This window comes from Prionailurus bengalensis, chromosome D3 (genome assembly GCF_016509475.1).
Source record: "Prionailurus bengalensis isolate Pbe53 chromosome D3, Fcat_Pben_1.1_paternal_pri, whole genome shotgun sequence".
Lineage (NCBI taxonomy): Eukaryota > Metazoa > Chordata > Mammalia > Carnivora > Felidae > Prionailurus > Prionailurus bengalensis.
The window spans coordinates 69,394,858-69,410,121 of NC_057356.1; the positions used below are offsets into that span (position 1 = coordinate 69,394,858).

Below are 15,264 nucleotides of genomic sequence, written 5' to 3' on the forward strand. Positions count from 1 at the left end.
GTGTGGATCCACTTACAGGCAGATTTTTTTGATAAACATAGTAGAGTACTATAAATGCATTTTGTCAATAACATTTCCTTTTCTCTGGTTTATCGTAAGACTACAGTATTTACTACATATAAAATATGTGTTAACAGTTTATGTTATTGGTAAGGCTTCTGGGCAACAGTAGGCTATTGTAGTTAAGTTTTGGGGGAATCGAAAGTTATACTTGGATTTTGGCTACATGATGGCTGGCGCCCCTAACCCCCACGTTGTTCAAGGGTCAACTGTACACGTTTGCAGGGGTTCTGCTAATCTTTGCCAAGTGAGATACACTGTAATTCTTCATTTTCCTATTAAGGCCCAGCTGAGCCGGGTGGGCATGACTTTGACTTCCTGAGACAACACGGTGAGAAGAGCACTTGAATTAGAGAGGCCCGGTTCTCATCCTGGCTCCATCACTTACTGGTCTGGAACTTTACAAGACAACCTCCCTAAGTTTCCATTTTCTCATTCACAAAGGGGTTGTGGGAAGAAGAAATGAGATATACTAGTGACCACATGCAGAACAGCCAGCATTCAGGAATCTCTGTTTCACCCCAGGATCTCTCCCCCATCGTGTGTTCTCTCATCTTGTCCCCACCTTGTAATTCTTCTCTGTTCTATTCTGGATGTTAGTTTTAAAGATCTCAAATGGCAATGGAATACTACTTGGCAATGAGAAAGAATGAAATATGGCCTTTTGTAGCAATGTGGATGGAACTGGAGAGTTATGCTAAGTGAAATAAGTCATACAGAGAAAGAGAGATACCATATGTTTTCACTCTTATGTGGATCCTGAGAAACTTAACAGAAGACCATGGGTGAGGGGAAGGGGGAAAAAAGTTACAGAGAGGGAAGGAGGCAAGCCATAAGAGACTCTTAAAAACTGAGAATAAACTGAGGGTTGGTGGGGGGTGGGAGGGAGGGGAAAGTGGGTGATGGGCATTGAGGTGTTGTCTGGAAACCAATTTGACAATAAATTTCATAGTAATAAATAAATAAATAAATGTCTCAAATGGACAGTAAGACATGATTAACCGCCCACAAGAGTCTGTACAGTCTTGGTTTTCCTACTGTGCCTGGCACCGTTTTTTATGAAGATTAGTTGTTTAAATGACTGATTACCAATCTCCTTCTCTCCACAAGTGACCTTGATTTGGCTACTGTTTAAGGTATCTGAATGCCAGGGAAGAGTTAACTCTGGAGACAAAACAGACCGGTCCGTTTCACTGCAAACTTACCAATACCCATGATAGAGGGATCACATCCAGACGCAAAATAGCCCACAATTCTTGCGAGTGGTGTGAAGTTATGTTTTTTAACGGCATCTTCACTAGCTATGATAACAGCTCCAGCACCATCGGATATCCCCTTGGAAACAAAAACAGAAGATTAATTAGAGGGCAAGAGGATCCAGTTAATTATGATCTGAACTAATGGGGTAATGTTAGGATTATGGTAATACAGAGGAAGCAGCGCCACAATTTGGGGGATAGCAAGTAGTGCCCGCAGTGCTCGGGTGGGCCGGAGACTGACTCGGGCACAGAATGCCACTTCAACGACGGAAAACAGGAAACGGTGGCAAGAGGAGCTTATATCCAGATGTGGGGAGAGGTAAGAAATCTGATGAGTTGTATGCATCAGGGAAAAAACAAAACAAAAGATGAACACAGGTAGATTTCCTTCCAGATTCCTCAGATAATAGTCTGAAAGAACCAAGAAATTGGAAGAGTATTATATGAGAGCACCTAGTTAAAATATTTTGGTTTGGACCATGAAAACCCCAATTTGCAGAATATGAACACTACTAATTTTTGTTTTTCAAATTTTTAAAGTTTATTTATTTTGAGAGAGCTAGTGGGGGGAGGGGTGGGGAAGAGAGAGAGAGAGAGAGAGAGAGAGAGAGAGAAAGAGAGAATCCCAAGAAGGCTCCTCGCTGACAGCACAGAGACTGACGTGGGGCTTGAACTCACAAACTGTGAGATCATGACCTGAGCCGAAACCATGAGTCGGACGATTAACCGACTGAGCCACCCAGGTGCCCCTATGAACACTACTGATTTAAGCTAAACTACTAAAGACTAGTATGAAAAGTATCTAAAAGACACCTCACGATTACTCTGCACTGAACACAATAAGAAGAGTTCGAGAGTTCAAGGTACGTGCCACCTACCGACGCATTCCCTGCAGTAACGGTTCCTCCCTTCTTGAATACTGGAGGCAGTTTATTTAACTGCTCCAGGGTTGTTTGGGGCCGTGCATGCTCATCTACCTGCATCATCTGTTTCCCCTTCTTAGTCTTCACCTCAATTGGTACCATCTCATTATTGAAGTAGCCAGCATCATTAGCTGAAATAGGAGACCATCATAAGAATGGGAAAAAAAAGATGATATAAGAAATGAAATCAAACACATCCTTCAATGTAACTTCTGGTCTCCCCTTTCCTCACAGCCCTACTTTAAAATAAGCCTTTACTACATGTACAACTGACCTTGCCTATTGGAGGATTTAATGTACTGCCATGAATCTATACAAATGCATTCTGCATCTTTTTTACCTTATAATTTTGACCTTTTTTACTACAATTTTTTTTTACAAGGTACTGCTAGATTATTAGCAGTCCTAGTCTGTTAGCTACAGGTATAATAGCACTACGTAAATTTAAGTCTTATTTAAACTTCTCTGAGTTGAGAAGTAATTTAAAAGGTACCAAGTTGTACAACAATAATTATTGTACACTTAAAAATATGCTAAGAGGGTAGATCTTACGTTAAGTGTTTAGCACAGGAAGAAAAAAGAAGTGGTCTCTAAAAGAAGTGCGCCAAGAAACCTGTAACCGAAATGTAGTGACAAGCAACCTGAAGAAACGATAGGAGCTATTACTGACACAGTTCCAAGTGAAACAGCTTACCTACTTCCATCTCCACTGACTCGAATGGACTACAGTAATCTGACGCGTCAGAAATAAGGATAAGCAGGGAGTGATACCACCTTAAGTGTGAAATCACTTTATAGCAGGCTAAAACACTTCCCATATTTGGATTTCACAACTCTATTAGGGAAAAAAGGGAAGGCAAACATTTTTTATCTCCATTGTAGAGATGCTCAGTGAATACAGGACTGAGGTCAGATAACTTCTATGTGGCCAAGGCAGAGAGAGAACTGATGACTCTTGACCTCTGGACCAACACCTTCGCACTTTGAACGTGTCACCGAAAAACACAGAGAATGAATAGGCTGGCATCAGCTCCAGCCCACTCCTCCGGCTGAAATGCTAAGATGGACTTCATGCTCACTATTCTAGGTATGTAACATCCCTAAATAAGAGTTTCTGCTCGTCTGTAACAGCTTATTTCAAAAACTTTTTTCAGGAGACTCTCAAACTTCTTCAACTCACCATCCTTATGAAACACTGCTGGCGGGGTACCCACTTCGGGCTGGCCTGGCAGCAGCGTGGAATGTTATACCAAGGACGCTGTAGCTCTGGCTATGGAGTAGTGTGCTGTGTCTTCCTTCCAGTTGGGTGCAGAGATGCTCAATTAGGAACGGGAGGAGGAAGGCACAAAAGGATACCCAGTGGGTCCTTTCCAAACATTATCGTCCCCTCCCTGTGAGTAGGATATGCCTCACAGAGGAAAACATCCTCTGTCCCGGCAGCCCCTGTGACCCTTCATCTCTCACAGTGTATCAGAGCCCTCAGCGTTCTACTAACAACAGAACCAGTTCAGGACAAAATGCGAGCGTCTAGATAAGGTCAGTCAACAAGGCCACTTTTAAGTAGTATTACTGTATTGCAAAAGAGAAATTTCTGGTTAATTTTGCAATCATTAATAGAATACCTGACCATCTAAAAACAAAAGCATGAAGGAAAAATGTGATTTTCAAGAGGTGTAATTAAAAAAACATTTTTTAATGTCTCTCATTTTTGAGAGACAGAGAGAGTCAGAGTATGAGTGGGGGAGGGGCAGAGAGAGAGGGAGACAGAACCCAAAGCAGGCTCCAGGCTCGGAGCTGTCAGCACAGAGCCTGATGCGGGGCTCGAACTCACGGTCCACGAGATCATGACCTGAGTCAAAGTCGGATGCTTTACCAACTGAGCCGCCCAGGCGCCCATCTAAAGGTGTAATTTAAAACAAATATTATATGACCATTATCGTCTGAAATGAAAGAAATCTCTTCTATTTTTTTTTTTACGTTGACGTACAACTAACATGTAACGTTATATTAGTTTCAGGTGTACAACAAAATGACTCAACGTTCATATATACAGTGTGGCAAAACAGTCACCATGATAAGTCTAGTTAACATCTGTCCCCATACATAGCTACAACAACTTTTTCTTGTGATGACAACTTTTAAGATCTACTCTCTTAGCAACTTCAAATATGCAATACAGTATCGTTAACTATGGTCACGATGCTGCACATTACATACCCACGACTTATTTGACAACCTTTATTTTATGACTTTTATTTTATAACCTCTGATGGACTTTACCCATTTCACCCACACCCATAGTTTTGTATAGATATTTATAGTATCCAATTTCACTGACCAGCTTTCCACCTCTGCTGGGACTGCAGGGCATATTTGTCACAGTCTTCTCTGCTTATGTTGTATTTCACAGCGAGATTCTCTGCAGTAATTGCCATGGGGAGTTGGACATGCTGATCTGTTAATCCTGACCACAGAATATCTTCCAGCTATTAAAAAGACATGCATAATAAAATGATTTGTTAAAGCATATCTTTTGAAAGTAATATGCTATAATGTCTTTACATTTAAATAATTAATAAGAGGAAAGTAAAATTACATTTCCTGACAGCATTTACTCCTATACATATTTGGTTCTGCGACATTTTAAAAAACACCCAATGTCATTATAAAATGCACACATTTCCCCCTCTCTCTAAACGTGGGGCACTAAAGAGAGGCAACGGTGCTAAATGTACAGGGAGAGAACACAGGAAGTCAACCTACAAGCAAAAATTACACCCTCAGGGCCACATTTGGAAGAAACCTAACACTGAGTTCTCATGCAATGTTGCCCTGTAGCCACCTTTGTGAAGCACGATTCTGAGCTCTGTAGACAAGCCTGCATGTGTCTGTGCCCTTTTCAACCCGTGCCTGCGATGACAGGGACAGCTTGTTCTATCAGTCACTGTGAAGTTGAAGAGACCTGGGACACGTAGGTTCTTGAGGAACAGAAAAAGTCATTACTTATTATCCAGTTAGTTGGTCTCTGGTAAGCATGCTCTTCTGTTCCTTCTAGATGGCCTCAGCGCCTTTGAGTCACCGACCTTTCTGAAGGCTGTCTCAAACATACTTCGTCTAAAATACTATCTCATATTTCCTAAGTCGTATCCCTTCCAACTTTCAAAGAGACCAGGTGAGGAACTGGCCTGAAGAGTGTAAATCTGTCATTGCTGTTGGAAAATGCTAACAATATAGAATGTCACATGGGAGGAACAGCACACGATCATTCCTTATCAGCACTGTCATTCCCACGCCGTAGCTCTCAAAGATGTGAAGATCAGTTTTTGTCTGATTTAGGACAATATAATCTGTATTCAAAGAGAATGTTTAAAAAAAAACAACAACAAAGAGAATGTTTTCTGTGATGAAGTATCTATTCATTGGAGATTGCTTCAGAAATAAAACTTCCATAAATCACAGTAAAGATTTAATTACTGGGTTTCCCAATTATTCATGAGAAATTAATCAATTCAAGCTCTGCCTATCTTTTTGATCTGCCTCTTCCCTTCCTCCATTCTCCAAGTATTAATTCCACTACCAGAGGTGTGGGGAGATAAAGTCTATGTGTTTTTTTTTTTTTTTTAATGTGGGTTAAAATGTCAAAACTAAAAACCAAACTGGGCTTTTGAAATAGTTTACAAATTTCAAATCATTCGTATCTTGTCAATCCCCTATTAAGGAAATTGGTTTCAAAATTTGTTTTCTCTCTCCCAACATGGTGTTATTAAAATTATTAGCGTGGGGCGCCTGGGTGGCGCAGTCGGTTAAGCGTCCGACTTCAGCCAGGTCACGATCTTGCGGTCCGTGAGTTCGAGCCCTGCGTCAGGCTCTGGGCTGATGGCTCAGAGCCTGGAGCCTGTTTCCGATTCTGTGTCTCCCTCTCTCTCTGCCCCTCCCCCGTTCATGCTCTGTCTCCCTCTGTCCCAAAAATAAATAAACGTTGAAAAAAAAAATTATTAGCGTAATGGCATGACAAAAATTTTTTAAACACTTTAATGGTTCCAACCTTGAGATCTGATCCCAACTTGGTTCCAAAACGCGCGTTTCTGACACAGTAGGGAGCCTGGCTCATGCTTTCAGTTCCTCCGCACAAGACAACTTCAGCATCCTTCACACAAATTTCCTATTTGAAAACAAACGAGCAACAAACAAAACCTTATATTGTGGCAGGAGTATGTATCAAGCAGTAAACTCCCAGTAAATCTAATGAGTTATGAATCCCAGTGTACCGTGCCTCAAAAGGAAATACTTGTAACTTGTAAGGCAAATGCTACAGCACCTATTCCCAAGACACAAGGGGAGAAAAAATTAACAGACTTCAACTGTTTGTACACAAGTGACAAATTCTACCTCTGTTTTGGCAAGGAATGGTAATTCTGAACCCAGTATAAATCTTGAAAATCAGCAGGGATATTAATGCCTGGCATAACACAGATTGTAAGCCAATGATAAAGAACAAATCCTTTAAAAAGATAAATGTAGGGGCGCCGGGTGGCTCATTCAGTAAGTGTCCGACTTCAGCTCAGGTCATGATCTCACACTTCGTGGGTTCGAGCCCTGCATCAGCCTCTGTGCTGACAGCTCAGAGCCTGGAGCCTGCTTCCAATTCTGTCTCTCCCTCTCTCTCTGCCCCTCCCCCACTCATGCTCTGTTTCTCTCTGTCTCAAAAATAAATAAACATTAAAAAAAATTATTTTAAGACAGAAGTAGAATTTATCCTTATATTAATGGATGAGTCTGAAGCAGACCACAGATTTACAAGGAACAGGTTAACTGAGGGGGCTCATAAAAAGAAACCCATTTCATTCTTCTAGCTTTCCACTATTTGCATTTTTTAGAAAAGAAGCAAATAACAAGCTTCCATAGAGCCCAGTTTTCACAGTGACTGCTAGGAAAATCAGGATCACTGTTTTAGCTGTATCATTATAGAAATAAATTAACTTGAAAACAATTTATTCATTACAATATGTCTGTGTCTTTCATTCTGTAAAAATATGAAGACATGGGCAAATAAAATTGCATTTCACTATATCCCTTTTCCCTTGTGCTCAAAGGAACAAATGCATTTGCCCAACTATCCCTTAAAAAGGAATATATTTATTTTCTTTTTTTAATTTAAATTTTAGTTAACATACAGTGCAATATTGGCTTCAGGAGAATTCAGTGATTCATCACTAACATTCAACACCCAGTGCTCATCACAAGTGCCCTCCTTAGTAGCCATCACCCATCCAGCCCATCCCCCACCCACCTCCCTCCATCAACCCTCAGTTTGTTCTCTATCATTTACAGTCTCTTATGGTTTGTTTCCCTCTCTCCTCCCAACTCCCCTCCACCACTTTCCGTATGTTTATCTGTTTTGTTTCCTAAATTTCACACGAGTGAAATCATACAGTATTTTTCTTTCTCTGATTGACATATTACACTTAACATAATACATTCTAGCTCCATCCATGTCATTACAAATGGCAAGATTTCATTCTTTCTGATGGCCGAGTAATATATATATACACCACATCTTCTTTATCCATTCATCAGTGGATGGACATTTGGGTTCTCTCCATTGTTTGCCTATTGATAAACATTGGGGTACATGTACCCCTTTGAATCTGTATTTTTGTATGCTTTGGGCAAATAATAGTGCAATTGCTAGATCATAGGGTAGTTCTATTTTTAGTTTTTTGAGGAACCTCCATACTGTTCTCCAGAGTGGCTATACCAGTTTGCATTCCTACTGTCAGTGCAAGAGGGTTCCCCTTTCTCTATGTCCTCACCAACATCTATTGTTTCTTGTGTTGTTAATTTTAGCCATTCTGACAGATGTGAGATGGTATCTCCTCATGGTTTGGATTTGTACTTCCCTGATGATGAGGGATGTTGAGCATCTTTTCATGTGTCTATTAGCCATCTGGATATCTTCTTTGGAAAAATGTCTATTCATGTCTTCTGCCAATTTTTTTTCTTTTTTAAGTTTATTTGCTTGGGGGAGTGGGGGAGGGGCAGAGAGAGAGAGAGAGAGAGAATCCTAAACAGGCTCCACACAGCCAGTGCACAGCCCAACTCAGGACTCAATCCCATGAACTGTGAGATCATGACCCGAGCCAGATGCCTAACCAACTGAGCTGCCCAAGCATCTCCTGCCCATTTCTTACCAGGGTTATTTGTTTTCTGGGTGTTGAGTTTGACAAGTTCTTCATAGATTTTGGATACTAAACTTTTATCAGATGTCGTTTGCAAGTATCTTCTCCCATTCCATATGCTGCCTTTTAGTTTTTGTTGTTTCCTTCGCTGTGCAGAGCTTTTTAGCTTGATGAAGTCCCAATAGTTCACATTTGCTTTTGTTTCCTTTGCGTTCAGCAATACATCTAGTAAGAAGCTGCTCCAGCCAAGTTCAAAGAGGTTATGGCCTATGTTCTCCTCTAGGATTTTGAAAGTTTCCCGTCTCGCATTTAGGTCTTTCATCCATTTTGAATTTATTTTTGTATGTGGTGTAAGCAAATGGTCCAGTTTCATTCCTCCGCATGTCCCCATCCAGTTTTACCAACAACACCATTTGTTGAAGAGACTGTCTTTTTTCCATTGGATATTCTTTCCTTTTTTGGTTTAGATTAGTTGACCATATAGTTGTGGCCATTTCTGGGTCTTCTATTCCATTCCATTGATCTTTGTATCTGTTTTTGTGCCAATACCATACTGTCTTTTGTGCCAATACCATTATAGTTTTGTAATATAGCTTGAAATCTGGAATTGTGATATCTCCAGTTTTGTTTTTCTTTTTCAGGATTGCTTTTGCTATTCAGCGTCTTTTGTGGTTCCATACAAATTTTAGGATGGTTTTTTCCAGCTCTGCAAAAAATGCTGGTGGTATTTTGAATAGGGATTGCATAAATGTGTAGACTGCTTTGGGTAGTATGGACACTTTAACAATGTTTATTCTTCCAATCCATGAGCATGGGATGCTTTTCCATTTCTTTGTGTGCTCTTCAGTTTCTTGCATAAGCGTCCTATAGTTTTCAGACCTTTTACTTCTTTAGTTAGGTTTATCCCTCGGTAGCTTATTGTTTTTGGTGCAACTGCAAATGGGATCAATTCCATGGTTTCTTTGTCTGCTGTTATTGGTGTATAGAAATGCAACAGATTTCTGTACATTGATTTTATATCCTGTGATTTTGCCAAATTCATGTATTAGTTCTAGCAATTTTTTGCTGGAGTCTTTTGGGTGTTCGACACAGAGTAGCATGTCATCTGCAAACAGTGAGAGTTAGACTTCTTCCTTGCTGATTTGTATGCCCTTTATTTCTTTTTGTTGTCTGATTGCTGAGGGTAAGACTTCCAGTACTATATTAAATAGTGATGGTGAGAACAGATATCCTTGTCTTGCTCCTGACTGTAGGGGAAAGGCTCTTTGCATTTCCCCATTGAGGATATTAGCTGTGGGTCTTTTGGATATGGCCTTTATGATGTTGAGGTATGTTCCATTTATCTCTACTTTGTTGAGGGCTGTTATCAAGAATGGATGCTGTATTTGGTCAAATGCTTTTTCTAAATCTATTGACAGGATGATACGATTCTTATCCTTTCTTTTATTAATGTGGTATACCACATTGATTAATTTGTGAATATTGAACCAGCACTGCAGCCCAGGAATAAATCCCACTTGATCATGGTGAGTAATTCTTTTAATGTACTATTGATTTTGGTTTGCTAATATCTTCTTGAGAATTTGTGCATCCATGTTCATTAGGGATATTGGTCTATCAATCTCCTGTCTAGTGGGGTCTTTGGAATCAAGGTAATGCTGGCTTTGTAGAATGAGTTTGGAAGTTTTCCTTCTATTTCTACTTTTTGGAGCAGTTTGAGAAGAACAGGTATTGACCCTTCTTTAAGTCTCTGGTGGAATCCCCTTGGGAAGCCATCTGGCCCAGGACTTTTTGTTTGTTGGAAAATTTTTGATTACTGATTCAATTTCTTTATTGGTTATGGGTGTATTCAAATTTTCTATTTCTTCCTATTTCAGTTTTGGAGGTTTGTGAGTTTCTAGGAATTTGTCCATTTCTTCTAGATAGCTTCCATTTCCTCCAGTCTGTTGGCATATAATTTTTCATACTATTCTCTTACAATGATTTATATTTCTGTGGTGTTGGTTGTGACCTTTCCACTTTCATTTGTGATTTTATCTATTTGAGTCCTTTTTCTTTTCTTTTTCATAAATCTGGTTAGGGACTTATCAATTTTGTTAATTCTTTCAAAGAACCAGCTCCCGGTTTCATTGATCTGTTCTACTGTATTTTTTGTTTGTTTGTTTCTATATTGCTTATTTCTCTTCTAATCTTTATTATTTTCCTTTTCCCTTTAGGCTTTATTTGCTGTTACTTTTCTTAATTAGAAAAAAATTGTTTTAATATTTATTTATTTTTAGAGAGAGTGTGAGCAGGGAAGGGCCAGACAGAGAGGGAGAAATAGAACCTGAAGCAGGCTCCAGACTGTGAGCTGTCAGCACAGAGCCCAATGCGAGGCCCGAATCCACAAATGGTGAGATCATGACCTGAGCCGAAGTCAGACACTCAACTAACTGAGCCACGCAGGCACCCTCTGCTATCCCTTTTCTAGCTCGTTTAGGTGTAAGGTTAGGTTGTGTATTTGGGACATTTCTTGCTTCTTGACAAAGGCCTGAATTCCAATAAACTTGCCTCTTAGGACTGCCTTTTTCATCCCAAAGGTTTTGGGCTGTGGTGTTTTCACTTTCATTTGCCTCCATGTATTTTTAAATTTCTTCTTTAATTTTCTGCTTAACCCATTCATTCTTTAGTAGGATGTTCTTTAACCCCATTTAGGGCTTTCCAAATTTTTTCTTGTGGTTGACTTCAAGTTTCATAGTGTTGGGATCCGAAAATATGCACGTATGGTCTTGATCTTTTTGTACTTGCTAAGGGCTGATTTGTGACCCAGTATGTGATCTATTCTGAAAAATGTTCCATGTGCACTTAAGAAGAATGTGAATTTTGCTGCTTTAGGATGAAAAGTTCTGAATATATCCTTTAAGTCCATCCGGTCCAGTGTGTCATTCAAAGCCATTGTTTCCTGGTTGATTTTCTGCTTAGATGATCTGTCCATTGTTGTAAGTAGGGTGTTAAAGTCCCCTACTATTAGGGTATTATTATCAATGAGTTTCTTTATGTTTGTTATTAATTGACTTATACATTTGGATGTCTCCAAGTTGAAGGCATAAATATTTACAATTGTTAGATCTTTTTGAGGGATAGACCCCTTAATTATGATAATAATGCCCTTCTTCATTTCTTATTACAGTCTTTGTTTTAAAATTTAGTTTGTCTTTGGGGCACATGGGTGGCTCAGTCGGTTAAGTGTCCAACTTCAGCTCAGGTCATGATCTCATGGTTTGTGAGTGCAAGTCCTGCGTGAGTTTCTCTGTCCCCCTCTCTTTCTGCCTCTTTCTGCCTTTTTTTGAGAGACAGCTCATGCTTTCTCTCAAAAATAATCATTTGGAAATGAATGGAGTGAATGAATAAGTAAGACCTAGTTTGTCTGATGTAAGTATGTAAGTATGGCTACTCTGGCTTTCTTTTGATCTCCATTAGCATAATAGATTGTTCTCTATCCCCTCACTTTCAATCTGCAGGTGTCTTTAGGTCTAAAATGAGTCTACTGTAGGCAGCATATAGATGGATCTTTTTTTTTTAATCCATTCTGATACTCTATATCTTTTGATTGGAGCATTTAGTCCATTTATATTCAGAGTGATTATTGAAAGATACGTATTTAGTGCCATTGTATTACCTGTAGAGTTGGCGTTTCTGGTGATGTTCCCTGATCCTTTCGTCTTTGTTGCTTTGGTCTCTCGGTTTTTTTCTCCAAAGAGTCCCCCTTAAAATTTCTTGTAGGGCTGCTTTAATGGTCACAAACTAAACTCCTTTAGTTTTTGTCTGGGAAACTCTTTATCTCTCCTTCTAGTCTGAATGACAGCCTTGCTGGATAGAGTTCTTGGCTGCATATTTTTCCCATTCAGCACATTGACTATTTCCTGACACTCCCTTCTGGCCTGCCAACTTCCTGTGGATAGGTCTGCTGCTAACCTTACGTGCCAACCCTTGTAGGTTAAGGATTTTTTGCCCCTAGCTTCTTTCAGAATTCCCTATTTTTCAAGTTTTGCTATGGTATGTCATGGGGCTGAATGTTTTGTTGATTTTGAGGTGAGTTCTCTGTGCCTCAGGGACTTGAATGCCTGTTTCCTTCCCCAGATTAGGGAAGCTTTCAGCTATAATTTGTTCAAATAAACCTTCTGCCACTTTCCCCCACTCCTCTTCTGGGACTCCTATGATAGGGACATTATTTTACTTTGTAGAATCAATGAGTTCCCTAAGTCTACCTTTGTGATCTAACCATTTTCTTTCCCTCTTCTTTTTAGCTTCATTATTTTCCATAATGTTTTCTTTTATATCACCTATTCTCTCCTCTGCTTCCTCAACCCTCATTGTCACTATATCCAGTTTGTTTTGCATGTCAGTTACAACATTTTTGTTTCAGCCTGACTAGTTTTTAGGTCTTTTATCTCTACAGGGAGGCTGTATACAGTGTCTTCTATGCTTTCTTCAAGCCCCCTGGTAGTCTTATGACTGTTGGTCTAAATTCTTGTTCAGATATATTACTTATATCTGTTTTGAGCAAGTCCCTGGCTGTGATTTCTTACTGACCTTTCTTTTGGGGAAAATTGCTCCATTTTGTCATTCTGGCTAAGTTTCTGTCTTTTGCATGTTTTGAAAGCTTGTTAGTTTCCTGCACTTGAGAGTGATGTTATATTAAAAAGGGGTTGTACACTGTTCAAGGCCTGGACACTTCAGGAGAAACCCTTCCAGAAGTGTTTCTGACGTATGCTGTGTGCACTCTGCTGTTACGTTTTGGCTGCTCCTTCCCACTGGTCGGTCCTCTGCAGAGCTCCTCCTAGATTGCAGTGGGGAGTGTTTGGACCTTTAACTAGGTATGTTTTGATTTGTTTGTTAAAATAAGCCTGGAAAACAAGAAAAACAAAAGCCTGATTCCAAAAATAAATAAATAAATGAGTGAATGAAAAGGAAAGGAATGAAAAAAAACCAGAGACAATCAAGACTATAAGCCTCATTCTAAAGAAAAAGAAAAACAAACAAAAAAAGAAACAAAAATGAAAAAAAAGCTTGATCCAAAAAGAAGAGAAAAATAACAAACGAACAAAGAAAAAACTATAAGCCCGATTCCAAAGAAGAAAATTTAAAAAAAGAAACTTTTAAAAAGAAGAAAGAAAAAAAAAACAAAAAAAAAACCGTAAGCCTGACCCTGTTTCCACCAGAACTGCAGGTGATGCTCTGAAGCACCGCATGTTCCCTAATCTGTTGCCTGTGGGCTACTGTCTGTGCTGTTCTTCCGGAGGAGACGCCCACTGCACTGGCTCAGAGTCTGCGCTGCCCCAGTAAACACACAGTTGCAAGGCACAGGGGGGCGGGGTTTGGTGTAAGTGGGTCCCGCCTCCACTGGGGGGCCACCGTGTTTCTCTCCGAAGTCCCCACGTTGGTGTTAAGGGGAAAATGGCATCACCCCAATCTCTCGTCCCCGGACAGGGGATCTCAGAACCCGCTGTTCAGGAAGCCCTGGCAGAAGGGCAAGGGCTGTCACGGCTCCATGCACCACAGCTTTGGCACGTGGCCGGGATTTAAAACCGGAAATCTTAAAGGACCTGGCGCCACGTGGACCCGCTCCCTTCCCCTGGAGTAGAGGCTCTCCACACTGTGTCTGACGTCCTTTGTCCCTGAAAACCAGTCCCATGCCTGCACGGTGCCTGCAATCTATGGTGCAGCACTGCAAAAAGCAGCAACCAAGTTATCTGCCGTCTGTCCCCTTCCTATAAAAGGCCTTCTGCTGGCGCCCGTAGGGGTTTTGTCCTTGGGGAGGCAATATACCCTCCTGCAAATGTACTCCAGGAAGGGGAATGTCCTCAGATCCCCACACCACACCCTGTGCACTCCAGGGCCCCCTTCCTCCTTCTTCCGAGGAGCGCCGGCCACAGCTCCACTCCAGAGAAAGTCACGCACTTCCAAAACCTCATAGTTTGAGCTCCACACGCTGTTCGCAAAAAAAACGTGATGCTCAGTGCCCCTCGCTCCCCAGTCCGTGGTCTGGAGAGGTTTTTGTCTTGTGTGAATCTGACACCGCACACTTTCAACCCGTTTCTCTCCTTTTTGTCTCTCCATGGAAAGGGCTCCTCCCCATCCATGGCGCTGCCATCTTCCTCTCCCCCAATTCACTTCCATGCACCTCACACCTGCTACACTGTCTCCTTCCAACCGTGCAGATCCTTCTAACAGTGTTCAGATCGGTTTTCTGGGTGTTCCGAGTGATTTGATCACAATACAGTTGTTTGAGGGATGAGAAAAACCAATTTTCTCCATCCTAACTCGTCTCCCAAAGGAATACATTTCTTATCATCCCCAAAATGCTCCAACTCTCTTCCTAGCCTTATAGTCTTTATTCAGTGTTTCAAACTGCCTCACAGGGAACTCTCACAGACCTGGGTTCAAGTTCTGCCTCTATGACTTAGTAACCTTAAAGATCAGTTTCCTTGCCGGTAAAATGGGAATATTAATAGTTCTTGCCACAAGGGATGGCTGTGAAGATTGAGAGATTCAATGTAAATCTAGCATAGGTCAGGCACATAGGAAGCCCTCGGTCAAAATAACAGGTCATGATTAGCTTTTAAAAAAATTGTGATAAAACATACATAACTTAAAAGTTATCATTGTATGGGAATGCAAGCTGGTGCAGCCACTCTGGAAAACAGTATGGAGGTTCCTCAAAAAATTAAAAATAGAACTACCCTACGACCCTGCAATTGCACTACTAGGTGTTTATCCGAGGGATACAGGTGTGCTGTTTCGAAGGGACACATGCACCCCGATGTTTATAGCAGCACTATCAACAATAGCCAAAGTATGGAA

General features: G+C 40.7%; 1 protein-coding gene across 2 annotated transcripts in view; it reads right to left on the reverse strand.

Annotated features, from left to right (window-relative positions):
• ACAA2 (acetyl-CoA acyltransferase 2) overlaps nucleotides 1–15,264 on the reverse strand; it is a 34,492-nt gene that overhangs the window by 7,510 nt on the left and 11,718 nt on the right. For both annotated transcript variants that reach the window (XM_043558785.1, XM_043558786.1), the window contains 4 exons: nucleotides 6,288–6,404; nucleotides 4,581–4,728; nucleotides 2,198–2,373; nucleotides 1,266–1,395 (listed from right to left, as the gene is read on the reverse strand). In XM_043558785.1, coding sequence (XP_043414720.1) covers nucleotides 1,266–1,395; nucleotides 2,198–2,373; nucleotides 4,581–4,728; nucleotides 6,288–6,404 — 571 coding nt within the window. The remainder of the gene's footprint in view (nucleotides 1–1,265; nucleotides 1,396–2,197; nucleotides 2,374–4,580; nucleotides 4,729–6,287; nucleotides 6,405–15,264) is intronic.